The following is a 26884-nucleotide window of genomic DNA, read 5'->3' on the forward strand; positions in this document are numbered from 1 at the left end:
TATATGTATTTCTTGTGCGAATAATGACACAACCCAGAAATGGAAACAGGCGTGAGCTGCCATGAAGCGCCTTCTTCCTCCCCCGAGTCCCGCGGGAGAACTGCGATGCCACTTCCTCGGTTTCCACTTTATCTCCCAGCGGCTTCCGCCGGCCGCGAGTTTAGGGGGAAATGCAACCCGCCGGCCGCTAGAGGGCGTCGATCGGCGACTGGGATGCCATCTGTTGGGGGCGGACGGCAGGAGCGCGAGCACCGGCACACAGAACCCCTCTTCCTCTTCCCTGTGTCTCGCAGCGTCGCGCTCCCAATAAAGCTTGACTGTTGAAGTTGAAAGCGAGCAAGGGGAGACTGGGGTGCGGTGGTTCTGCGCCTGCGCACTGCAGCCGGCAGGTGGCGGGTGTTGTTGTTCGGCGGTAGAGGCGGCAAGATGGCGGCGCCCGGGGGCTCCGCTGCCGCCTCAGCGTTGAAGGGGTTAATCCAGCAATTCACCGCCATCACGGGTGAGGCGCGCGAAAACCCGGAATAAGCTTAAGCGAGGGCTGGAGCCGTTTCTGCTATGGGGCGGGATGTAAGGCTGGGGGAAGAGGGGCTTTGCTTGGGGTCGGGGGAGGAGAGGAGAGGAGGGCGACGTCTGTGACGGAGTTGGCGGCAGGCAGAGAGGAGAGAGAGACCCAGAGGGAGCGGGCGGGGGGAGCGGGGAGGGGGTGGCGGTTCTCCTGTGGAAAACGGGATTGTGTGGAGGGAGTCGAAATAGGGGCCTGGGGCTGTGCTTTGCCACGGGTAAGGGCAAGTACGATGTGCAGCGGGGAGTTGAGGGGGAATTCCTTTGTGGAGGAAGGTGGGGGGGGGCATAAGATGGGGTCGAGTATGCATTTCCCAGAGAGCGAAAAGGAGAGCGCTCAAGCGGGCCGCAGTGTCACATCCTCCAGAAGGAGTTGGGAGTTGAGGCTTGATCGTTGCCTTTGGGGGGGGGGGTGGAGGGAAGAACGAGACCTGACGCTTAGAAATGCCCGTCCCGTTTCATTTCCTGAGATAAAAGCTCCTCTCCCGACCTCCCTTCTTTTTTGGCTTTCTGTGCTGCTGGGTTGAGTCATTATTGACACAAGTAATGCAGTGGAGCAAAAATCCATTTTTAATAGGCTGATAGTGAGATAAGGAAGGGTATACGTACTCTCTACAGTTGTGAGAGGAAGAATATCCCACAGAAGTATTCATTCTTATCAGATACTTACGAAACAGAATTTCTACAGGACCACTTTATACCTGGGTATTTGAGAAAATTTATAACTGCATGCATTAGGCAATGCACATAATAAAGGCAACAAAATACAGTTCTACTAATGTAGCATTGCACCCTAGCAATGGATGTTTGAGGACATGGGGAGAGGCAGCTAGTGGTAACACATTAATTGTTTCTAAGGTTAGTGACCGTCTTGTGGCAAGGCATTTCATAGATTAATAGTGAACTGTTTAAAGAAGTCCATCTTCTGTCTTGAACTTACTGCCTGTCAGTTTTTTTAATGATCTCGTATACTAATCTTGAAAGAGTAGAACGTCTGATAATACTGTCTATATATTGTTCATAATTTTACAAATTTCTCTTAGGCCACCACTTAGCAGTCTTCTCCAACCTTCTTCCAGCCTTTTCCTGAGATGAAGTTATCCCCCCTCTATGTTTTCTAGGACTCACTGACAAATTAAGGCTGCAATTCTACATGCACTTATTTCTGAGTAGATATACAGTGGTGCCTCGCAAGACGAAATTAATCCGTTCCGCGAGTCTCTTCGTCTTGCGGTTTTTTCATTTTGCGAAGCACGGCTATTAGCGGATTAGCGCTATTAGCGGTTTAGTGGCTATTAGCGGCTTAGCGGCTATTAGTGGCTTAGAAAAAGGGGGGGGGGAAGAACTCGCAAGACGTTTTGTCTTGCGAAGCAAGCCCATAGGGAAATTTGTCTTGCGAAGCACCTCAAAAGACGGAAAACTCTTTCGTCTAGCGAGTTTTTCATCTTGCAAGGCATTCGTCTTGCGGGGCACCACTGTACATAAAATTGCCCTGTAAACTTTGTTAGATTACATGAACAGTTTAAACTGGTGCTGCAAGAGGCAGATCTTTGTTTTTTGTTTTCATAATCTGTTGCACCAAGTTAAATCACCTTGCTTTAATTGGTCTGTGCTACTGAATCCTTAACGTCAAAGTAACTTTACCCTAGGGAAGCTAATGTACCTTTGAAATGTGGTGTTAGAACTCCTAAGTGACCATAATAGTATTGAGTATTCCCTTTATCCTAGCAAGGTATTGTTTGTTAGGAAGGTTTTTTTTTACTGGGTAGAGTCTACTGATGTAATTGGAACTTTCTGTTTGCCTCCTTTGTGGGCGTGGGGAACTTTTATCTCTAAAAGGTGTTGAATAACAAAGATACAATTGACTGTACTTTTTCTAACTTCTTTTATTGTAAGTTCAGATTTACTGTGGGACAAAAAATTACAATATTACTACACTGTATAGTTGTAAATCATTCTGGTGTTATTACTTGCTGCTATGTTAATTCTGTAGTGAATACAACAGGCCTACATCAAGTATTGTGGCTGAGAATAATTTTACTAAATTCCACATCTTAAAACATATTTAGAATTAAGTAAAGAGAGGAAAACGGAATCATACTGCCTTTTTAGGAAAAGGAAAAGGTCAAGTTCACTATTTAACTTCCTTTCAATGTAAGGAAGTGCATATCATCTATTAAAAGGAGACAAATGTATCTTAGTATATACCAAGAAAATATTTATCGCCTTTTATCAGTCTGTCAGGGAAAATGTTCGTTGGGAAGCGTTCTTAATTGGGATGCATAATCCTGTTCATCAACTTTCTCATGTCCATTAAGATAATAAAAGTACACAAAAATAGTTTTATTTGTTTAAGGGTTAATGATGAATTTTTAATTAGATGAATTTGACCATATTTAAATGAATGCTCATCATACATGATCCAAAGCACAGAGGTGTAAAATGGAAGACTGTTTAGATACAAATATAAATTGTTTTATATCTGTTTTCAACTGATGTATGAGCTGAAAATAAGTTTTGCAGCTGCAACCTCAATATGTATGTTAATGCTATGCTGAAGTTCTAGATAGTACAAACTGGAGAGTGTGGCAGGAATCTTAAGCTCTTTTACTTTGAAGCATATCCTCTTAAATCAAGAGAACTTATTTTTTGGGAAGGCATACTAGGATTGGTTTAACTGTTTATAGCTCATGGAAAGAGGAGAGATGGTGCACTGAGCTGAATGATCCCCTATACTTGTGGGGTATTTTAATATAGCTAGGAGTCCTTCTCGCCCCAGCAAAAAGGCACCTTATCTATAGGAGGTGCCATATTCACTTATTCCTTTAATTTCTGCCTGGACTACATGGGAGTGAAGCAGAACTGACCACTCCAGTTACTTCTGATTGTTCTGCCTTGTTTAATGATGATCTACCCCACTGGATCATCACCTTGTCGTGATTAGTGGGCTTGCACATTCCTATGACCCTTGTGAGTGAAGCTGTTGGGAGTCTTGTACTCCCAGCAGGGTCACCCAAGGTGGTAAGGTCAAAAGGGAGGAACTAGACAAAGAATGATCCTAGAAGTCCTCAACGACAGAACAGGCAGAAGATAAGCAGTATGTTACAACGGCTGTGAAGGCAGATGAAGGCTGCAGCAGATAAAAATTTACCGGTCATCGTGATACTCATGCCATCAGAATAGAGCATTACTGCGAAGATACTGTGTTGGTCAGCGTGCACTGATCTACACACATAAAACAAATTATGCACAGGCATCATCCAAAAACCGATCCCAAACCCCAAAAAAGGCCCATGGCGATTGGCAAATGGTAATGGGGGCAGGACCATGAAATCTGGAAGCCACTAGTCATGAACTGGCAGATGGGAAGTAGATGCAGATCCATTCGTTCTGACTCAAGGAATGAGGCAGTTGAGTAGCTCAGCAGCTGTATCCACAACATAGCAGTCCTATTTAGGATCCACTCTGCTCACCCCAAAAAGGGAGAGGTCTAGAAAAGGTGCTGTAAGCATTGTCTGCCTCCCCAGTGGTCATAAAAGACAATTGAATTTTGGAACATGGACTATACAGACTTTGTTAGACAACACAGGTAATGAGCATCCCAAACGCAGGACTGCCACCATTGCAAGAGAATACTTCGATATTTCTGTGCTTCAAGAAACTTGAAGATCGGATGCCGATGAAGACATTAAAGAAAATTTCATTCTCAGCTGGATGCCATCCTATCAGAGACCTCTAAGGAGGATAAAATTATCCTCCTGGGTGATTTTAATGCAAGAGTTGGGTGAGATTTTGATCTGTGGCCTGGGACTATTGGGAAGAAGGAACTGGCAACAGCAACCAGAATAGAATCTTACTTTTGACTATATGTGCAGCGTACAACCTTGTTATTACCAACACACTCTTGCAACAAAATAAATTTAAAACGCCATGGAGGCATCCTCGGTCGAACCACTGGCACCTCTTAGACTATGTAATCGTCTAAAGATCGCCACAATGTGCTCCTTACCAGAGCTATGACGAGTGCCGACGACTGCTGGTCAGATCACTGATTAATACATTCCATGATGGCTATCAAGATTGTACCTCAATGTTGGCTTCAAGGAAGGAAACCAAGGCACAAAATGAACACTCAGGACCTTCAAGCTCCTATTAAAGTGGGATTGCTTCCAATCTTAAGGACCAGCTTCTTTCGGAGTTTCCTGATAACATCTAGGAACACTTGACTAAAAACATCCATTATTGCAGTCTGTGAACAAACTATTGGATACCAAACCAAGAAACACCAGGACTGGTTTGATGAGAATGAAAGTGAGATTGAACACATTATTGACAAAAAGAAAAGCCTTTCAGATCTGGCAAAGAGATAGAAACTGTGCAACTAAGAAAAAACCCTATGCCAACACTAAGCCTGAGGTTCAAAGAAGAACCAGAGAGAACTAAAGAACACCTGGTGGATAAAAAAAGTTCAAGAGATCCAGCATTTAGCCGACATGCATGATGCACAGAGCTGCTTTAAAGCCACAAAGATACCGTATTTTTCGCCCCATAGGGCGCATCTAGTTGGGGGGGGAATAAAGGGGGGAATATTTCACACCCCCCCAGGAGCTTCCCCCGACCCAAGGCTTGCAGAGAGCAGCCCAGGGCGCGCTCCGCTGCACTCCCCGGGTTTCAGGCTGCAGGCTGCTGTCTGCAAGCCTTGGGAGCCTGGCGGGAACTTTGACAGGCTCCCAAGGCTTGCGGATAGCTTCCTGAAGCCTGGAGAGCGAGAGGGGTCGGTGCGCACCGATGCCTCTCGCTCTCCAGGCTTCAGCGAAAGCCTGCATTCGCCCCATAGGACGCACACACATTTCCCCATCATTTTTGGAGGGGGAAAAGTGCATCCTGTAGGGCGAAAAATACGGTAATCTGTGGGCCAATAAATCATGGTGTATGTTCCCTATGCTCAACAGACGGTACCACACTTTTAAAAGATAAAGAAGCTATTGCATTGCACTGGAAAGAACATTACCAGCATCTCCTTAACAGCAACTTCCCCGTAGCTGCTGAGGCCCTCTCACAAATTCTGCAAAAACAAATTAGAGATGAGCTTGCATTATCTCCAAATCTGGGAGAGTTGTGTACAGCTATTAACCAGATGAAAAACAACAAAGCCAGCAGACCTGATGGGATACCTGGTGAAGTCCTCAAAGTGGGCGGAATTGAACTTACACAACAATTTCACAAGCTCATCGAAAAAATCTGGGGGAGAGAGGAGATCCCAGTAGACTTTAGGGATGCCAAAATTATCAACCTTTTTTAAAAAGGTGATAAAACGGATTGCAGAAACTATCAAGGCATGTCTTTATTAGCTGCGGACGGCAAAATTGTTGCAAGGATCTTAGCAAACCAACTCCTAACTATATCCGAGGCTACTCTTCCTGAATCCCAGAATGGTTTTCAACCTTCGATGGTCATGATTTTCACTGCTCAAAAGCTTCAAGAAAAATGCAGAGAGCAAAACCAACCCCTGTATATGATGTTTATTCACCTGACTAAGGTCTTCAACACTGTAAATTGTAATGCCCTGTGAACTGTCTTGCTGAAAATTGGCTGCTCATATAAATTTGTGAACAGCGTATGCTGTTTTTTGTTGTAAGCTACCCTGTGATCTTCGGATGAAGGGTGGTATATAATTTTACTAAGTATTAATAACTTAATAACTAACCATGATACAAAAGAGGGAAAGGTAATCTATATCTGTCTCATTCATTTGTGTAGGCTGCTGTTTCAGTTGGGTATTTCAAAGAGCATAACATGCAAAGCAAATGTATTATGAAATGTCATTATATTTAAGAAACAAAAAAGCTTACCTTTCTGATCTCATGTATTGTCCAATTTCTTTTTAAGATCTGAGCACTAATGTTGTTTTTCCTTGTATCACAGGTGCCACTGAAAGTGCAGGCAAACATATGCTTGAAGCATGCAACAATAATCTGGAAATGGCTGTCACTATGTTCCTTGATGGTGGAGGGATAGCAGAGGAGCCCAGCACTAGTTCTGCAAGTGTATCAAACCTTCGACCACATGCAGAGTATGTAACTTTGTGAATATCCATAGGATGTATAATTTGCTTTAAAAGATGGAAATGGCAGATATCAACATGTTTTTCTGTAGATGTTCTTAGTTTCAGTTACTTAACTCCTTGCATCTTACTGTTCTTCTAGAAACCTCACAGTTTAGTTCAGGTTGCAATTTGCACATGTCAGAAGTGGGAAGGCAGATGTGCAGGCAGGATACAGTTCATACAGTGCTATATTTAGCACTAACTTTATAATCATTCCTCTTCCTCCTCCACTTGTAGACAGGCTACATCTGTTTACAGTATTATTCTTATATTTTAAAGTTGTTTCAGTTGAGCAAACTGTTTGTTGCCTAAATAATCTGTTTTATAGGGGGGCTCGTAATACATTTATTTATATGTAACACTTGAAGTTTATGTTTTTAGGACCCAGCTTATGTTTATGATTGCAAGTTGTTTTACATTGTTTTAAATATTGTGTTTTAATTCTGTAACCTGCCCTACGACCTTAGGAGGAAGAGCAGGAAATAAATGTATGAATGAATGAATGTTGTATCCAACTAAGAGTAGACTCATTGGAATTATTGGACATAACTTAGTCACATCTATTATTTTCATAAGTCTACTCTAATCTTAGGGATGCGGGTGGCGCTGTGGTCTAAACCACAGAGCCTAGGGCTTGCCGTTCAGAAGGTTGGCAGTTCGAATCCCCACGACAGGGTGAGCTCCCATTGTTTGGTCCCTGCTCCTGCCAACCTAGCAGTTCGAAAGCACGTCAAAGTGCAAGTAGATAAATAGGTACCGCTCCGGCGGGAAGGTAAACGGTGTTTCCGTGCACTGCTCTGCTTCACCAGAAGCGGCTTAGTCATGCTGGCCACATGACCTGGAAGCTGTCTGCGGACAAACACCGGCTCCCTCGGCCAGTAAAGCAAGATGCGCGCCGCAACCCCAGAGTCATCCGCGACTGGACTTAACGGTCAGGGGTCCCTTTACCTTTACCTTTACCTTTTACTCTAATGTTAGATGCAGTCCTAAATAAATAAATTGAAGTACAATTTTGGCATTCTATGGCAAGAAGGGAAAAGTTGATTTTATTTTTAAAATAAATCTTGCATGTGGACAAGGCAAATAACACAAATTAGAAAAAAATATTTCATGTATTATTCATATTCCCAAACAAAAAAGTGGGTTTAGAAATAGGGACTGGGTCCAGTAAGACCTTTGCAATTACAGGTGTCCCCCAACCTGTGCATGATTGACTAACACATGAACGCATGTGTGCGTGGTGCTGGGACATAAATAGATTCAAACCAGGAAATGGTGGGAGCTCCTCATGGCTTGCAAGGAGATCCTCCCCAGAACCCAAAGAGGACTTCAGTGAGGGTGGAGGAAGTCCCAGAGAGACTGAAGGCGTAGTGGGGCTTTGCTTAGGTTGCTCATCCCCCCCCCTTTAACAGCTGGCACGTGGTAACATCAGCTTCTGTCCTACACGTTCTCCAGCCAGCCACAGAGCTTCAACTCCAGTTGAAGAGAGAGTTGTGTGGGAAGAGAGCAGGAAAACAGGGGGAAATGGTGTTTAGAGGCTTTTTAGAGGGTGCTCCCCACTTAGGAGTATTTTGCTTATGCACATGGGGCTCCAGACCCTCCGCCTATACATGCAGCTACGCTTTCCCTATATATGTGATTATATGTGCAACTTCCTTATATTCCTCATATTATTACCCTCCTCCCCCACTACCTTTTTGTACAACTCTGAGCATCTCGAGCTGTCATCCCCATTTAACAAGATATGTTAGCAGCTCCTTAGATATGGGAGCTAAAGATTCCCATATCTATAGGTTAAACAGAAGAGGTGGCTCTCACAAAAATGTGTTAACTGTTAATCCCTTTTCATATATACTAAAGAGCATCTTTAGTTTGATACCTACCAGGAATATCTCCATTCCAATAATACACTTTCAAACCTTGTACAGCATAGTTAGCACCTATGCTGTTCTGCCTCTACTGCATTGTAGACCCCAAGTATTGGTTTAACTAAATAAATATAGTCCTATTTTGGGCATGTAGTCTAGCTCTTGCTGTCATATTCAAAAACCTATGTTTCTAATCCTTATAGAGATGAAGTAAGAGCACCTATTCCTCAAAAACAGGAAATTCTGGTAGAACCTGAGCCTTTATTTGGTGGTAAGTGAGCTTCATTTTAATGTTTACCCTTCCAAATGTTGTAGTAAGGAAGGAAGAACTCTGCCAAACTGCCTTTTGTCTAGGTTGCTCATATGCATTGCTCTCTCTATAGTTATAGCATGTGCTCTTGCAGTACTGAAGTATTTATACAAAAGTCATATTCCCACTACTGTCAACTAAGCATACATAATTGGTACTCCTGGGAATGATATTTCAAATACTCATTGCTATTCTTGTTTTCTAGATAGGGAACGGTGCCAAAATGTCAATGCTAGCTGCTAAGTAAATTTCTAGTAAAATTTTTTCAAAAAAATATTATAGTAAAATATCCATAATAAAATACTCTGTCTGAAGGGCTGCAAATAAATAGTAATTTATGGTGTTAACATGTGTTCATAAGAAATTGCAGCTATGGAATGTGTACTGTTGAGTATTTTGCAGCTGAGAGTTTTTAGAAACCGAAATCCAAGATCTCCATGATAGCTTCCACTAAATATAGTTTCCAAACTATATGTACTGATAGATTTCCATTATATTAACAAGTTCATGGGGAACCAATTAGCTGTCTTCTTAAAATCTAGTGGAATAGTTAACAGTAAATGCTGCCTGCCTCTTTAAGGAAAGGCTGCTACTTTGGGATATAATGAGAAATGCATTTTCTAGAGGCCAGTTGGGTTTGATGACTGGAAGCCATGTGATAATTATAAGTTACACACTGAAAAGTATCTTTGCAGTAATAAGTCAACATAAGATCTGGCGAGAAGCCCTTGAAGTTACATGAAGCTGCTTACTCAACTGTAGGAAATCAGCAGACTTGGGGGCGGTAACTAACATTTGACATAAGATTCATCACATAAGATATTACATAAGATGCACCTCAGTTTTACAGGTGAAGTGTCATAAATAAATAAATTTGCTGCAGTAATGTATTGAATACATGTTAGAACAGTTGCCATGTTAGCCTGCTGCAAATAACAGCAAATGGGTTCTACTACGCAAAAGCCTAAGTCATAATAAATGTGTATTTAAGGTGCCCCAATAAATGTGTATTTAAGGGGTCATTTCTATTAAGCATCTAAAGTAGCAAAATGAAGTACAACAGTTAGAACATAGACATTCACTGTATGCTTACAATCTGGTTGATGTATGCTGTTCACTTGAATGGGATAGCCAATATTGTTAAAAATAAATTTATTTTTTAAAAAAATAATTTATGAAACAAGATAGGTCAAGGGTCACCCACATGGTGCACCACAGGCACACGTGCCAGCAGAAACCTTCCCATGCATTTACAGCATTTCCTCACTCCACTGAAATTAGATTTTTAAAAAGCATTATATTATAGGCAGTGTTACAGGTCCATGACATGTGTTTGTGTGTGTGTTGTGTGTGTGTGTGTTTGGTGCCATTACTCCAGTTTGGAAATGTGTCCACAGGCCCCCCCAAATTGGCCACACATTGCTTTGCAGATTGAATTGTTATTAGAACTAATCTCACTATCCCTAAAGCTGTCAGCTGCCATTTATGACACAATTTTTGGGTGCAAAAAGAGTGCGGCAAATGCTTTCATTGGCTTACCAGCTATGCTATGCGTTATAATCTACTACAAAAGGTGTCATGTTTTGAGCATAGCCTAATTCCTGATTCAATCCACTTTGAGAAATTGCCTTATCAAATAGCATGTGCTTAAACAAATAGGACAAAATCATGCTTTTACCTTTTTCTGGGAATTGTTCCTCCGTTAAGCTGAGATCAGGTCAAGCAGCATATGCTTCATCTTGCCATTATTAGAAGTACAGTTGGGGGTTACATGAGTAGCACCCAGTTAGTGGTAGCACTCAGATAATGTTCCACAATCTACCTACAGCAGGGGAAGAGGACACTCAGGCCCAAAGGCTGAGAGCTGCTCTCTATGGCTCTTTAGCTGACCCTTGGAATTCTCCCTAGGCTACAACCCTTCCACAAGCCATAGTCTCCACTTGACCTGCTCCATATCAACCTTGAGTGCTTTTGCTTGGCCTTAATATGTCTTTGAAGTAGATATTGTCTCTTCCTTGTTTGGATGAGGAGGAATATTTGTTGAAACCTCTGACTTTAGTCTACTGTACATATTAAAAGTCCTGTCTGTTGCTCCATTCAGTTTGCCTCTGCCTCCAATACTGGTATGCAGCCCCTGAAAGGCTGCCAACATAAGAATGCAACTCTTGGATAGAAAAGGGTTCCCTATCCCTGTCCTAGAGCTTTGTGTTGGAGTTTTCGCCAAGCTGGGGAAACTTTTTATTTTGCTGTACCACTGGCCTTGGATGAGGGTTTTTTTACTGCTTGGGTCTTTGCTGCTGGTTTCTATTGCTATGTTGCATTTTGCTGATATATCTCGCTGTTCCAGGTGTTATTATTTCTATGATACTTTGTTGCATAATTTTGTATTTTAGTTTTTTTTATGTGTTTCAAAGGCCTTCAGGCAGAAATGTAGCCTATAAATTTAAAATAATTTAACATCTACAAGTACCCTGATATAACCAGGAACATGGACATCATGTCCTGTTGGGCACATGTGTGTAACAAATTAACATAATGCATTATTGGTATTCTCAAATCACCTGGTCACCATGAGTTCAAATCTGTCTTGAAGCTTCAGCCTTTTCTACCACAAATCAGTTCCATTGAGAGGTTTCTTATGACTAATATGAGTTTTAAATTCTGTTCTTGATAAGCTCCAAAAAGACGCAGACCTGCTCGTTCAATATTTGATGGTTTTCGGGATTTCCAGACAGAAACAAGTAGGTATCTGTGAATCATTGTCTTCACATGCCATTTTCTTTGTTTATTGGCTTTATAGAGGTTAACAATGTGGATCCCTTAGACCTTGTACTATGGGCCACATTGTGTACCCCACCCAGGAGCTGCATACTGATATACACAAAAACAACCTGAAATCCCACTAAGGGCTGTTCATGTAGCCATATATGTATAACATAGCCACATATGCATTACAGACATGAGGTCTGTAATTTTTAGGTAAAAAGGCATCAGGGCAGGAAGGTCAAAAACAGTCTATGGAAGCCAGCCAAGTTGTTCACTTTTTGGCTGCAGTTGTTAGATATGGTGTAGTTAGATTGAGATTTTTATTTCTTTATTGATTTAAAATACAGACATAAAAGATCATTTACAGCGGAAACAAAGAAGAAAAAGGAAAGGAAAAAGAGTCAAAATAAAGAGAGAAAAGAAAAAAACTATACAAAAAGAAACTGCATCTTCTCAAATAACAATCAAATAAAAATTTTGGATGTGAAGTTAAATTGAGATTTGAGACCAAATTAATGGCAGCAGCATGGTTTCTTTTGCAGCATAGTTTATTAAATCCAGAGTCTACATTTCATTTTGCCAGTGGCAGCAACGTCCCCACTCCCAAAACTACCTGTCCCCTAAGCTGTCCTAAGAATTGCCATAGAGGTCTCTGTATCTTTTTTGGGTGGGCTCTTGCTGCTTCATGTTGCTTATGCAAAAACCCTATACAAAGTGAAATACGACACAGCCCTTGTATATTTTTCTACTAGAAATAAATAAAACCATTCCTGTTTTTAAAAATATTTTGTCATATCAAAGCTTGTGTTAATGGTTGTGGTGTGTTTGCATAAATAAAAGAAAGGGGAAATTGCTGGCCAAAAGTTTGGAATTAAACTTTTGGCCAGCAATTGGCCAGTTGTTTCCCAGTTCCTTATTCAACAAAATACTGAATAAATAGCCAATATAATTTACATCACATCTCTGTCACTGAGAAACTCTCCTTTGCGACGCATCATCATTCTCTGAGGCAAAAAGTTGTTTTGGGGCAAAGGGCATTAATGAGCAATGACCTTGATCTATCGTTATTAGGCAACCCCAAATGGCATTAGACCACCCCAAATGACACATCTACACCACCAGGGAAATGAATGTTCCCTAGGACATGCCATAGAGTTGATTCTGGCTCACTGCTTTTTGTGCAAGGCAGTGTCAACTATAGCAACTTCACAAGAAACATCGCGATTTCACATGTTAAGTGAAATGCTTATTTACCGTATTTTTCGCCCCATAGGACACACTTCCCCCTCCAAAAATGAAGGGGAAATGTGTGTGCGTCCTATGGGGCGAATGCAGGCTTTCACTGAAGCCTGGAGAGCGAGAGGCATCGGTGCGCACCGACCCCTCTCGCTCTCCAGGCTTCAGGAAGCTATCCGCAAGCCTTGCAAGCCCGGCGGGAGTTCCCGCGGGCTCACAAGGCTTGCGGGTAGCAGCCTGCAGCCCGAAGCACAGGGAGCCCTCCGGAGGGCGCCCCGTGCTTCGGGCGGGTGTGCGCAAGCCTTGAGCGCCCGGCGGGAGGCTTGGGGCAGCAGCCTGCCGCCCGAAGCACGGGGAGCACACCGGAGGGCTCCCCGTGCTTTGGGCGGGTGTCCGCAAGGCTTGGGGCGGCAGGCTTGGGGGGGGGATTTTTTTTTTTTATTCATTCCCCCCCAAAAAAACCCAAGGTGCGTCCTATGGGCCGGTGCGCCCTATAGGACGAAAAATACAGTAGTTTGTCCTGGGCATGTATGGTCTTGCTTGTTCATTTTCAAATTAGTCATCATAATTGTCTTCCATCTCTTCCTCAGATAGATGTTCACCATCCCCTTTCTTGTTCTTGTTACCACAGTTGGGGAGTTCACACATATCAATGTACATGAGACCATTTTTCATGCACACGCATCTTGGTACTCATACAATTAAAACTCATTCACCCTTATTCAGCAGATGTACCAATTAAACATTTTTGATGGTGTCTCATGTACTAGTTCAGGTATTTAAGCTTCAATTAGTTTTGAGTATTGCTCAGAGTTCAGCACTACAGCTATCAGGATTCTATCAATTCAGGTCTTTGTTGCATTAGTCTACTTAGAAGTAAACTTTTCAGTTAATTGGTGTGTTGTTTTTTTAAAAAAATGTCCTATATATTCATGACTCTTGATCAGCTGTGACAGGTGCAGCCCTCATTTTAACAAAAAAAATGTTTTTCCTTATCCCTCAAAAATGCTTTTATCATACTTTTCAATAAGGAAATGTTAATTAAAACAAGGTGTCAATGATCTCTAGGTGTGTGGGTTTAGTTTTTTAGAGTATGTAAATAAAATTGCCTATGACACGTGAAGTCTGGAAAGTGACACTCAGGGTTGGTTGGTTGGTTTACATCCCAACCTGCTATATTCAAGGTAGGTAACATACTTAAGCTTAATATGAGATTTAACAGGGTAATGTCTTAACGAGGCTTCATAGTCACAAATGTATTTGCATCTATGTAACTATTCGCTTTGGATTGCCAGATTCTATCAAGTCTTCTGTTGTTTATTATTCTGACTGATTTTGCTATTTGTGTTTCTCCCAGATTATCTATTAAAATATTACATCTTAAAATGGAAATAGCCTTTAGTGTTGCCAAAGTAGGCTAAATATTAGAGCTTACTGTCCCTTCTCAATTTAAACAGTAAGCCCGCAACTTGTGCACACTCAGCCTTATGTGTGGCACAAAAAAACCCCAAAACAAAACAATAGAAAGGGGGCACACTTCCAGGAGAAACTACTTTGGCAGTCCCCCCATCAATGAACCCAGTGAGGTTTGACTATACACAATTTTGGCTTTAGGCACATGTCCATAGTCTAGGAGTACCTCTGGATTCCAGTCTGTCACTGGAGTTTCAAGAGGCCTCTACGGCTAGGGTTGCTTATGCCCTGTTTAGTCTTGTTCACCAGCTTTGACTGTTTGTCCTGGACTGGGATAGCATGGCCATTATACTCTATGCTCCAGTGATCTTCTGTCTGGACTACTGCCATTCATTCTGTGTTGGGCTGCAGCTAGTACAGAATTTGGCTGCAGATTGGTCAGTGGGCTGCCCAATGGCACCATGTGTTCACCAGTCCTGAAAGCACTGTGCTAGATACCACTGAGCTACTGGGCCCAATTCAAGGTGTTAGTACTAGTATACAAAGCCCTAAATACTGTAGCTTGGGGCCCAGGTACCTAAAACATCACTATTTCCCAATATCAGCTCAAGTTTTACAATCAGCCTTACCTTTTGGTAAGTGCATAAGAGGACTTCTTGGTAGCAAATTGTGTTTATTTTGATCAGTTGAAATGGGTTGATGTGCATATAATCCCACGTCCATGTGTGTTGGCAATTATATAAACTTATTTTGGAAAGAAATCACCCTTAACACTTCTCATGTAGAATTTTCATTTAAGCTTTTAAAATATAACCATGCTGCTCTTAACACTAAGGTGAGGAAAATTTAAAAGAGCATTTTTACCAGTAGACGAAGAGCTATATTTCAGTAATGCTTAAGCTGTGATTCTATATAGACACTTATATGGGAGTAAGTCTCATTGAGGCCAGTGAGGCATGTTTTTCAGTACAAATGTATAATATTGCACTGTGAGACTTAAGCTTAAAAATATATAGTCGGCTATCGAGAGAGAGTACCTAGCAGAAAAAAATATTTTAGGATAATAAAAAAGATGCTTCAGACTAAGAGTAATGATAGTCATGTTGGCTCCTAGGAAAAATTCAAAAGTCCATATAAGGGCCAACCCAATATGTCATAAAATGGTCTGCAAGCTTTCAAATTCCCCACAACTCTTTGTTAGTATGTTAAGATGTGACTTCAATACTTTCTTACTCTCCCCTTGTTTTTTTCTTCTCCCTTTCTGATTTCATATTTTAAAACAAGCTTTCTGCACTTGTAACAAATGTTTTGTTTATAGTTGCCAAAAGCAGTTTAGCATGTTGGAGTAAAAATGTTGTTCACCTCCTATTTTTCTTCTTCTGGGCTCTGCAGTTCGGCAGGAACAAGAGTTGCGGAATGGAGGAGCAATAGACAAGAAACTCACCACCCTTGCAGATCTCTTCAGGCCTCCAATTGATTTGATGCATAAAGGAAGTTTTGAAACGGTAGGTTGCTGAGCTTTGGTATAGTTTCTCTGTGGTAGCCTGGGCCCAGCTGCATGTGAGTATGTGTACATTTGCAGCCTGGTAATTTAATATGATGCTTAAAGAATTCACTTAAGCATGATGGCAACGAGTTGTATTTATATAAAAGGCAACTTTTAAGCAATTTGAATTCATTTTTGAAAAAGTACCCTTCTGCGGTTGTGTTCCTCTGCCATCTTCTATATCCTCTCCCCCCCCCCGCCCCTTTTCTTAAGATGTGTTGTCCATAATTGAGCAATATGTATATTTGTAACTAATTAGGGGTATAAGTAGATGCCTTATACTGAGTTAGGCCCATTAGTCCATCCAGCTCACTATTGCCTACACTGACTAGCAGTAATTTTTCAGGGTTTCAGACAGGGGACAATTTCTAGGTGTATCTGATGGTGCCAAGGATTGAACAATGACCTTCTGCATGCAAGATAGATGCTCTGCCACTGTGCTATGGCCCTTCCCAATAGGACTGGAAATACTCTGGCTCAGTTTGTAGTTCCATTTGATGGGAAAATCCTGTTTCTATTCATTGGAAAACTGTGTTGCTCTTTCTCTTTGTCAGGCTTGTCAAATCCTTCTATCGGCCACTTGTTTTGATATATTTGGAGTTTTGTCCAAAGTAGAGGAGGCTTTAAGTATATAATGTCATAAGTTGAATCCTTGATATTTGAGGGGAAAGGTCTCTGTTTGGCTGGGTTAGCTTGAAATCCTGAAGAACTGCTGTGAACAAGTAGGCAGTAGTGTGCTTGATTGGTAAATTATCTGTCTTGTTTTTAATTAACTTCTTATATCATTGGGTTTTCAGTGGAATTTGCTTACAAGTAAGTATGTTATACCTGTAGCTAAAGAACAAAGTAGGATAACATTAAATAATTGTCATAAAAAACGTTTTTTATCACACACTTTACACCCATTAAAGAGGGCTCACAAAACACCTTTCCTATTTTATATAGCATTAATATGAACTAAACCAAACTGAATGTTAATCAAAGAACTTTAGTTGTAGGGCCTGCAGAATAGGTCAAGGATGCATGTCTAATGTTCATATCCTTGGTTGCAAGTAGCATTACTGTTGCAGCTTCAGAACTTAAACAATTTCTATATTTTTATGTGTAAATAACATCATACTCACTCTTCTAACCCTTCCATTTCTGCATATCACTGAAACCACTTTCAAAAATCATTTTCTACCAAGATCTGCTGTGCTTTTTGCCCTGACTTTATGCTCCTGAAACAAGGGGTACTGAACAAATTGTGTATAAGCTGCTCTTAGGTTGATAGTGTAGCTGGTTTCAAAGGTTCACATTCTGTCATCCTCTTCCAGTTCCTTCTAATTTGTGGTAGTATTTCTTACTCTCAGTCATGACACCCCTTTCTGCCCTGAGTAAAAATCTGCCTCTAACTTCTGTGTCTTTAATGGAGTCGTTCCTCATAAAACTTCATATACCTGCATCTGATTAATTTTCCTTCAGTTTTTGATCATTGCCTTTTATATTAAAATGTTTTGTGTTCTTACTTGCTGTATAGTTCCTTTAGGCAGAGTCTACTCCCCCCCCCCACCCTGTTTACTATATAATATGATAGAGATTTACAAAGTAAGATTCTAGTGGGTTTCTACTTCAGGGAGACTCTAATTCATATCAACACATGTTTTCCAATCAATTCTTTTTACGTTATGTGCTGGAACCTCATAGTATTGCATTGAAAGCACCTTTAGAATCTAAACCTTTTAATGAGTAAAATCATTTTAGGCAAAATAAGAGTGAAATGTTTTACTGATTCTAAGCAGTACTGTACATTTAACAAATCCCCATTCGGCCATGAAGCTCACCGGGTGATCTTTGTCTGGTCACCAACTCTCTGCTTTCAGGGTTGTTTCGAGGATACTATGTGGAGGAGCCATATGTGCCACTTCAACTCTTTGGAGAAGTGGGATAGGAATGTAATAATAAATAATGCATTTTGTTATTTTGTTTATGATAAACATTAGAAGAAGAAACTTGGCATGAGATGCAACGGTCTCATAGTTTTCTTGCTTCATAAGAGGAGCCACATTTTCACAAGAGTTTCCTCTTTTACATAAACGGCTCACACAGCTAGATCACTGGCATGAGTTGGTTTTTCCATGTATTGGAATGGGGAAGAGAGGAAGCAGATGGAAATTCCCAGCACTTTATCACCATTGATACCCAGTATGCAGTTACATATGTCTAAACTGTGAATGCAGAGGTAGTCTGGTGCATGAGTGGTGGTGTCTTGTTGAGCTTGGAGGCCCTTTGTCCATCACAGCTTTAAGAATGTTTATACAGTGGTGCCTCGCAAGACGAAATTAATCCGTTCCGCGAGTCTCTTCGTCTTGCGGTTTTTTCGTCTTGCGAAGCACGGCTATTAGCAGCTTAGCGGCTATTAACGGCTTAGCGGCTATTAGCAGCTTAGCGGCTATTAACGGCTTAGCGGCTTTAAGAAAAAGGAAACAAACTCGCAAGAACTCGCAAGACATTTCGTCTTGCGAAGCAAGCCCATAGGGAAATTCGTCTTGCGAAGCACCTCAAAAAATGGAAAACTCTTTCGTCTAGCGAGTTTTTCGTCTTGCGAGGCATTCGTCTTGCGGGGCACCACTGTATTCTGTAACATTAATTACTTTGAGTTGCTTTCCTTCTATCTTCTTCCAGATCTAGACAGGGTTGGCAGTATATCAGTTAAAGCAAAAAGAAACCAGTATCTTTTATTGTTTCTCATGTTCACACATGAGAAAATGAGCTTCAAATCCTTGCTTGGTAGTAAGCTAAAAGGGTAATTCTGAGCTAAGTCAGTACTTCAGACTAATGTTTCTGATAAGATAGTCGTGAGGCTATACAGTTTTAAAGCATCCTATGCACTGCAAAGTGACGTAGAAGTGATTGATAAGAGTGCATCTTTTTCTTCAACAACTTGGTATGTTCTAACTTTCCTTTGCCTTCTCTGTATAGTTAGGAATTTAATCAGCAACCTATTGATTCAAGCTGGGATGCAGTCATTTTTTTCTTGCATTAATGCCCATCTCTCTGAGTTGAGGGGTTTCATACCCTTATAAAATGTAGCTTTATATAGAGAGAGATGTTAAGGTTGTAGTAGTGCAGAGCAAAAAATAGAAATTCAGTTATTAAAATTCAATTATTAAATTCATTTATTAAAGTCAAGCATCCATGTCCTTTTGTGAATACTTTGAAAATTTTCTACAGCCACATTGCCTAAATTGGAGCAGATCAGTCTGCTACAGGTTATAGAAGCAAGATACATTACCCTGAATTCATGAATTGGCAAATTCACTAGTTATATACAATGTGAGCACTAAGTTTACACATTTAAAGAGATTTTTGAGTTTGCACCATGTGAATTTCTAAGATATACTAGCTTTGAAAATTGCTGCGTTATAACAATAAATTATACAGTGGTGCCTCGCAAGACGAAAAGAATCCGTTCCGCGATTCTCTTCGTCTAGCGGTTTTTTCGTCTTGCGAAGCAAGCCCATTGACAGCTTAGCGGATTAGCACTATTAGCGGTCTAGCGGCTTTTAGCGATCAGCTGTTAAGCGGCTTATCAGCGGAACAGCTGATAAGCGGCTTAGGAAAGGGGGGGGAGCGGAAAAAAAATGCGGGAACTCGCAAGATTTTTTCGTCTTGCGAAGCAACCCCATAAAGAAATTCGTTTAGCGAAGCGCCTCCAAAACGGAAAACCCTTTCGTCTAGCGGGTTTTCCGTCTTGCGAGGCGTTCGTCTTGCGGGGCACCACTGTACATACATTTTAATAGCCGTTGGTAGGAGGAGTCCACACTTCACTGTTTAGGTGTAAGCAGTAATTCTAATCCAAGAATACTATTTCAGATTTCAGTCTTAAATGCCTATTGTCTGCCAACAAAATCTTAAAAACATAGGGTTGTATTCAGTGGTGTTTGTGTGCAAGTGGAACAAATTCTACTCACACAAAAGGACATTACTCTCCTCCCTGTATCTTTCTGAAATCTGCTCCAGAGACTTGAGGACACTTCAGACAGATTGAGGGAAGAAGAGGAAGGGTAAGCCCTGCTGTGTGAGTGGAATTTTGGATTATGCGACTTTGGATTCAATCAAATAGTTCGTGTATCAAATGATTTAAATACTTTTCACATAATACAACTAAAAGATTATTTAATATACACTTATTTTTGAGCATTTAGTACCAAATGTTCATTTTAAAATATGGTAATTTTTAAATTCCAGACCTTTTTCATATGTAACACCCTTTTTCTTTGATTGGGAGAAATGACTTGTTTGTTTGCTCGCCCATGCAAAAGTATTGCAAAGCATAGCTATGAAACGTGATTTGACTGTGTGTCTGCAATCCACAGTTTATCCCGTTGATCACTCAGTAGTCAATAGATCAGATACTTCACTTTTACAAAGTGAAATCTTATTTTCCAGAAAGCAAAATCATCAGGAATTGTTTCCTTTTTGTGAAGAATTCAGTTGGTGCAAACCCATGAGTAAAATCTCTTTTAAGGAAGCCCAACCATTTCCCCCCTATTTATTCAGGAAATATGAGCATTCCAAATTTTGATATAGCACTCTTTTTTTCAACAGGTATGGCAATTCAGCGATCAGAATTACATTCTTGATCAAACTCCTACATTAACTTGCAACCAACCAATCAGGCAATGCCAGCTTTGTGACTCAAACCAGTAAGATCTCTTCCTGCAACTTCAAACCCTACCACCTCCCCCACTTTCAGTCTGAATTACTATCAGAAAGTGGCTCTTAGTGCTCCAATAATATTTTTAAAAAATAGCATATACAAACAGAAAACCAGAGGGAATGAATAATGGAACAAGGAACTGCTAGTTTATCAATAATGCCAATCCACCACAATTTTGGCTCTTGAATTGACTTGTCTGTCTTGCGGTCAGATCAATATAACTCGTTTCCTGTTCTTCATTACATAATGTTTTATTCAGGTTCCACTCTTGGGTTTGGATTTCCATACCTCAACACCCGCCCCCCCGGCCCCCAAATGCTTTCTCCCCAAACTTTCTTATGCTTGACATGTTGACATTCAACAGTTTGGGATAATCACCCTGTGATCTTTACTAAGACAAGTTGACCTGCAGAATTCTCTAACCCTGCACACCGCTTGTCAGGCTGGTTTGCAGATTACCTTTTTGAGTCCTGATTGAAGCCTGCCACAATAAGTAGAAGCCGTCATTGCTGGCATTGTTTCTTGCTAGACCTTCATTTTTGGCTAATGTTCCTACTGTTGTTTCCTGTCTTCAGGCCAAGGAGTGTGGTCAGATGCAGAACAAGTGGCTCATGATTAACATACAGAATGTGCAAGATTTCGCCTGTCAGTGTCTCAACCGTGACGTTTGGAGTAACGAGGCTGTGAAAAACCTTATCAGAGAGCACTTCATTTTCTGGCAGGTGGGAAGGCTGCTTTCCTCAGTGACGAAAAGCTTAGTAAAAGAGCCAATATCTGGGTTACATTTAATTTTTATTTTAGCTATGTTGTGGCTCCAAGTTGGGCTATATTGTGAAATTGCTTCTTCAAGCATTTAAAAGGAAATCTTGGCTCTTCCATAGGTGTACCACGACAGTGAGGAAGGACAACGATACATACAGTTCTACAAACTAGCAGACTTCCCTTATGTGTCTATCCTGGACCCTAGGACAGGTAAGAGGTGAAACACTTGATTCTATTGCAGCTATGGGTATTTTATAAATAATACCTAAAAGCTTTCCTTTAGAAATGATTGTAAACTGGGAGCTGATTGCTTTGTAATCAAGATTACTGTGTTTCAAGGTACATCTCCATTTAGCTCAAATAAGGGAGGGATTTTGCTTTCTCATCTTTTTCATGATCTTCCCAGAGGCATCTGACTGCTTTTAGAATGCAGGACCAGAGTATGATCTAGCTGGGTCAGTGTTCACTGTTGCTTTGCCCATGTTACTTTTAAGTCCATTAGGTACAGTTGGCTATTTGATATCTGGGGTTAAGAGAAAGATTAGCATTTATTACTTTCCAACCACTGGAATTGATCCGGCTGTTCCCTTTGCAGAATCATTTTGCAAGAATGTTAGGAGTCCTCTTAAAATAACACATATGGGTTAAAATCTCCAGCATATTGCAGTGCAAATGTAAATTCTGTAAAGCCAGTGTTTCTATTTTGTTTCATTCTGTCTGCTACTGTTTCATTCTGTCTGATATTTTGAAACTCCAATTATTGAAGTATTGTTTATTACTATTTTAAATAGGACAGAAGCTAGTTGAGTGGCACCAGCTAGATGTAACTTCTTTTTTGGACCAAGTGACTGGGTTCCTAGGTGAGCATGGACAACTGGATGGACATTCCACTAGCCCTCCCCAGAAGCGTTCTCGTTCTGTGAGTATAATAATTATAATCGTTGTTGAGACCCTCCAACTCTCCCATTTTTACTGGGACATCCCAGAATTATGGAAGCAGCCCTGGCTTATCAATCAGTTTATTACAGTCATAGACCAGCAGTCAGAGAACAGAATATTAAGTGGATAAAAACAACAACAAAAACTGATAATTAAAACAGATAAAAGCTAAAAACAAATAAAAACATTCAGTTAAAACAACAATAAGAGCGTAAGAACTAAAAGACTCACAGTTAAAACAACTGTAAATGGCTGAAGAGTAGAAGCCTCTGAAATAGAGGACACTCGCAGTATTAGAAACTGATGTGCAAATATGGTTAAAACAGACAATTAAAACAATGTACAACAATAAATTTAGACACACTATTCAACAATAAACTATCCCAGGGAGTTGACTCAGAGTCACCCATGGAACCGGGTTTGGGGATTTTCATGCTGGACTATTTTGAGTTGGGCGATGGTCTGCGTCTACAGATTTGCGCACAGAATCTGGCGACCACCCAGGTCTTCTTCTGGTCTTTGCCTAACAGCAAAAGGTCAAATTTTAGCTTTTGCGGGAGGTCGGCGAGCCTCACCAGTAGGGGATCAGTGAACTTACTGCGTGCCTCTTCGTAAAAGGGACATTTAAAGAACAAGTGTTCTGGGCTTCCTATCTCTCCCAATGGACAGGTGCAAAGTCTCTGGGCATAGAGGACTTTTCTAAAGGCTCCATCCAGGACTGGTGAGGGAAGAGCCACACTTCTGGCAAGTGTAAAGGCCCTTCTTGCAATTCTAGATATGAGAAAGGAGAGATATGCTGCCGGTGTGGCTATGCATCTCTCGATTTCTCCAATTTTATAGTTGGGGCACCTTGCGCAGTCCTGTTGTCTCTCGGCATCTAATATTCTTTGCCTGACCGTGGCTTTTGCCTGGCCCAAGCCCAGACTTAGAAGGACTTGAGGGGCAAAACCCAGTTTCTGGAGGGTGTTCAGAACTGCAGTCTGCAGCCCTGGCTTACGATTCCATCCCGGGATGTCCCCAGATTTCAGCCAATAGCACAGAAAAAGTGCACAGAACCAAAAGACAGACACACACATGAGGAGGACCGAAGCTTCCTGAAGTATAGTGCCACTTCTGGAAGTACATCACTGCGGTCCTCCTCATGCGTGTGTGGCAGCACACAGCCAGCAGTGGCACACAGATGAGGGGCAGTGCGTGGTGGAGTGCAGTGGCAGGCACTCATACACACAAGCCAGTAAGATGGCATGCAAATGAACAGCGGTGGGATGGTGCGGGAGGGTGGTTAGGTGGGCAAGCGGCGGCAGCAGGTAAGGGGTGCAACCAGGCAAGTGTCTGCAGGGTGATGGGGGATGAGTGTGCAAGCGGTGGAAGTCCCAATTTCTTCTTGGGAAATGTTTGATATCCTAATGGGATTTGCTGATGGAGGACAGGTCATAATATTGATGATGATGATGATGATGATGATGATGATAATGACATGCTCCACATTAACATCCCCAAAAAGGCAATACCTTGCTTTGTAAGCAAAAGTATTCATAGAAAGGAGGAATAATTTTCTGTTGTCTCTGTCCTACTTCTCAGTGTAATATAATGTTTCCCTTTTTGCTTTATGGTCATATTAACTAGGAGAGTCTCATTGATGCGAGTGAAGATAGCCAGTTGGAAGCTGCCATCAGAGCATCTTTACAGGAGACACATTTTGACTCTGACCAAGTCAAGCAGGAAAGCAGATCAGATGAAGAGTCTGAATCGGAGCTTTTCTCTGGAAGTGAGGAATTTATTTCTGTTTGTGGTTCTGATGATGATGAGCCAGAGAATCCTGCCAAGTCTAGGAAATCTCCACACAAGGATTTGGGCTGTAGAAAAGAGGAAGGCAGAAGGCCCCAACCTGAGCCCACAGCAAGGACTGAACCAGAGGTGGTAACAAACCACCGAGGACTATCTTGCATGGATTCTGGGGTAGTAGAGGAGATTGGGGCTAAGCCAGAAGCAGCAGTGAAAGAACTTAATGTGAACGGTAAGTGTGGTGGTTAAATGTTTCCTATCATTAAAAAAACTAATGTTAAATATTCAGTCTGCTAAATCCATTATGGGGCTTTTATTCTGGTGGTGAAGGAATAGTTATTAAAATATGAAACTGCTTTATAGTGAGTGAGACCATTGGTCCATATTGCCCAGTACTGTCCACTCTGGCTGCCAGTGGCTCTTGAGTTTCAGCCAAAGGCCTTTCCCAACCCTGCTAAGTGTATCTTCACTGGGGATTGAACCTGGGACCTTCTCCATGCAAAGTATGTAGCTTACCACTAAGCTATGAGCGCTCACATGAACTCAAAACTTTTTGAAACTTGTACATTTCCATATTGATATGTACTAAATTATCAGCACACAGATTGCTAAAGCTTCTTCATGTATTCTGTTTTATTTGTAATTTTCTTCTATTAGGACCAAAGGCACAGCTAATGCTAAGGTATCCAGATGGGAAGAGGGAACAAATTTCACTGCCCGAACAAGCTAAGCTTCTGGTAAGTAGAAGTGATATGAAGAATCACTGCTTTTTTGGTCTTAATGTCCTTTCCAGTCTCTCTGTGCATTTCAGACATGCTTTTGTTTACCTGGTTTTTCCACACTTGCACTTCTTAAAGTACAACATATGCTTTCCCCTTTCATGTGTGACTTCTAACCACCTCTTAACAGCCTAGTCTTCTGTCAGGTCTCTATCCAAGACTGGATCCCAAATTCTTGTCTAGAGTTTTCTACTGTCCAGATGTCCTGCTCCAGACAAATTGGGCTGTTTGTTGAGGAAGGTTAATGGTCCTTCATACTGCCTTTTGCTAACTTAGGCATTCACAACACAGTATATGCCGTGATAACAGCAATGCTATCAGAGTGTAGGTTAAAGACCTACAGCAGCGATTGCTGCCCTTTTGCAGAAGTAGCTTTCCATAATAAGTGGTCACACATTGCATTGAAAACTATGGTATCCAGCAAAGTAGTGCAATAGTTCCATTTGTGTGGTGGAACTTCCTGTCCCTCTCAACTCCTTACACCCTCCCCAAATCTCTGGGGGATTGGGGGAGAGTGCTAGGGTTGAGAAACCCCAGAACAGATTTAGGAGGGAGGGTAAGTTGTGTTGCACAACCAGAAGTCCTTGTGCTAAAAGAACTGTATTGGATACCACCCTGTTGTATTTTGGTGCTGCATCATTAAGACACTGGTCTCTGCTTTCTCTCCAGGCTCTCATCAAACATGTACAGTCAAAAGGATACCCCAATGAACGTTTTGAACTCCTCACCAACTTTCCTCGAAGGAAACTTTCCCATCTGGACTATGACATCACATTACAGGAGGCTGGTCTTTGTCCTCAAGAGACTGTCTTCGTGCAGGAAAGGAATTAGTACTCCCAGCCTTGCCCACCCATGTTATCTTTGCCTACAATATTAACTCACCAGTGTGCAGTTGGCTCCATGGGATTACAGAGCTGAAATCAGGCAGCAGTTTGCTGGCTTCTCTTTTCTCTCCCTCCTTTCATGCTACTCTTAGCAAATGAACCATATGGAAACAACAGGATAGGTTTGCTTGGCTTTGATGCTGGAGGAAGGCATGTTTGCTGTATCAAAATCAGAAGCGCTGTCTGTATATCAAGCATGCTGGGGGCACTGAACAGCCAGAATAAGAAAAGTTTCTCATTCCCCTCAGGAAAAAAGAAATCTATCTTCTTTAATATATTTTATTTTCAACCGGTCACATGACCAAATATTGTGGGTTTCTTTAGAGAAACATTTCAGCATGTGCTAACTGCATTGAGAAAGCTTTTGGTCCCCACTGCCATGTGCAGGATTAGGTTTTCAGCATGCAATGACAAACAAGTTTTTTCCCCCTGGGGTACCAACATATGCTGAAAGCCGAATATTTCGTGTGGTGGCAAGTGCACACAACTGACTTGCCACAGGTTGGCATGCACACAGGCTTTCAACACAGTTAGCACATGCCCAGATGCTTATGTCAAAAGTCTTGCCCACATGTGGAGAAAAAAATGGAAACAGCTGAAGATCCATTGATCATTGTAGCCCTTTGGGAGTCATCACAAGCACAGTTCCCAGAAAGGCGCAAAATGAACCACCTTAGAACATATGTTTGAGTTTATTTGTATGTGTTCCTTTTGTTGCAGATGAGTTGCTTTAAAAGAAGGTGATGTAGTCAGTAGGTCTAGTATAATCTAACCGTTGTGCTCCTAACCCTCTGTGCTTGGTCTATAGCTTCAGGGCTTCTTCTTTCCTTGTCACAATTAAAACTGGGGGAATGCGGGATTGATTCTCATCTTCTGTCAGGATTTTACCATCAGTGGAATATGGCAAGGTACTGACCATGAATGTAAAACTTATTAAACCTCTTCTGTCATAACTCAAAAGCTGTTTTCATTAACTGTACCTTTCTGGAATTCTGTCAACACTGGGCTTCAGTGTATTTGTACAGGTACTCGGCTCTAAGGAAAGCCTATCTCTTGTGCTCTTCTGTTAATTTAAAAAACGCTTAGTTAAATTAAGATGCTAACAACATAAAATAAGATAGTTTCAAGCAGTAATATTGGTGTTCTTGAAGCTCAAGTTGTTCAGACAGCTACTTGCCACTATTTGTTGTAATTGTCCATTTAATTACGGTAGGTATGGTGTGGCTT

The 26884-nt window shown here is 41.4% G+C and overlaps 1 protein-coding gene across 3 annotated transcripts; it reads left to right on the forward strand.

Moving 5' to 3' along the window:
* The first annotated feature begins 225 nt into the window (after window positions 1–225).
* On the forward strand, window positions 226–26617 carry UBXN7 (UBX domain protein 7). 3 transcript variants are annotated; one of them, XM_081863913.1, is made up of 11 exons: window positions 227–499; window positions 6487–6634; window positions 8739–8806; window positions 11521–11586; window positions 15653–15765; window positions 21084–21230; window positions 21390–21480; window positions 22062–22189; window positions 23836–24226; window positions 24652–24731; window positions 25443–26617. In XM_081863913.1, the coding sequence occupies exons 1-11, from the start codon at window positions 427–429 to the stop codon at window positions 25602–25604; spliced, it is 1467 nt and encodes a 488-aa protein (XP_081720039.1). In that variant the 5' UTR covers window positions 227–426; the 3' UTR covers window positions 25605–26617. The 3 variants fall into 3 exon arrangements, with proteins under 3 accessions (XP_081720040.1, XP_081720039.1, XP_081720041.1); XM_081863915.1 differs by having other exon boundaries at window positions 495–567; XM_081863914.1 differs by lacking the exon at window positions 11521–11586 and having other exon boundaries at window positions 226–499.
* The last annotated feature ends 267 nt before the right edge of the window (window positions 26618–26884 follow it).

Source organism: Podarcis erhardii, assembly GCF_964252035.2.
Source record: "Podarcis erhardii genome assembly, chromosome: 5".
NCBI classification, from domain to species: Eukaryota; Metazoa; Chordata; class Lepidosauria; order Squamata; family Lacertidae; genus Podarcis; species Podarcis erhardii.

Bases quoted from the DNA above. Each gene is read 5' to 3' on its own strand.
- UBXN7 (XM_081863913.1), top strand. From the start codon at position 427: ATGGCGGCGCCCGGGGGCTCCGCTGCCGCCTCAGCGTTGAAGGGGTTA. The intron at 11,587-15,652 runs GTAGGTATCTGT...TGGGCTCTGCAG, and splicing joins GGATTTCCAGACAGAAACAA to TTCGGCAGGAACAAGAGTTG. The intron at 22,190-23,835 runs GTGAGTATAATA...CATATTAACTAG, and splicing joins CCCAGAAGCGTTCTCGTTCT to GAGAGTCTCATTGATGCGAG.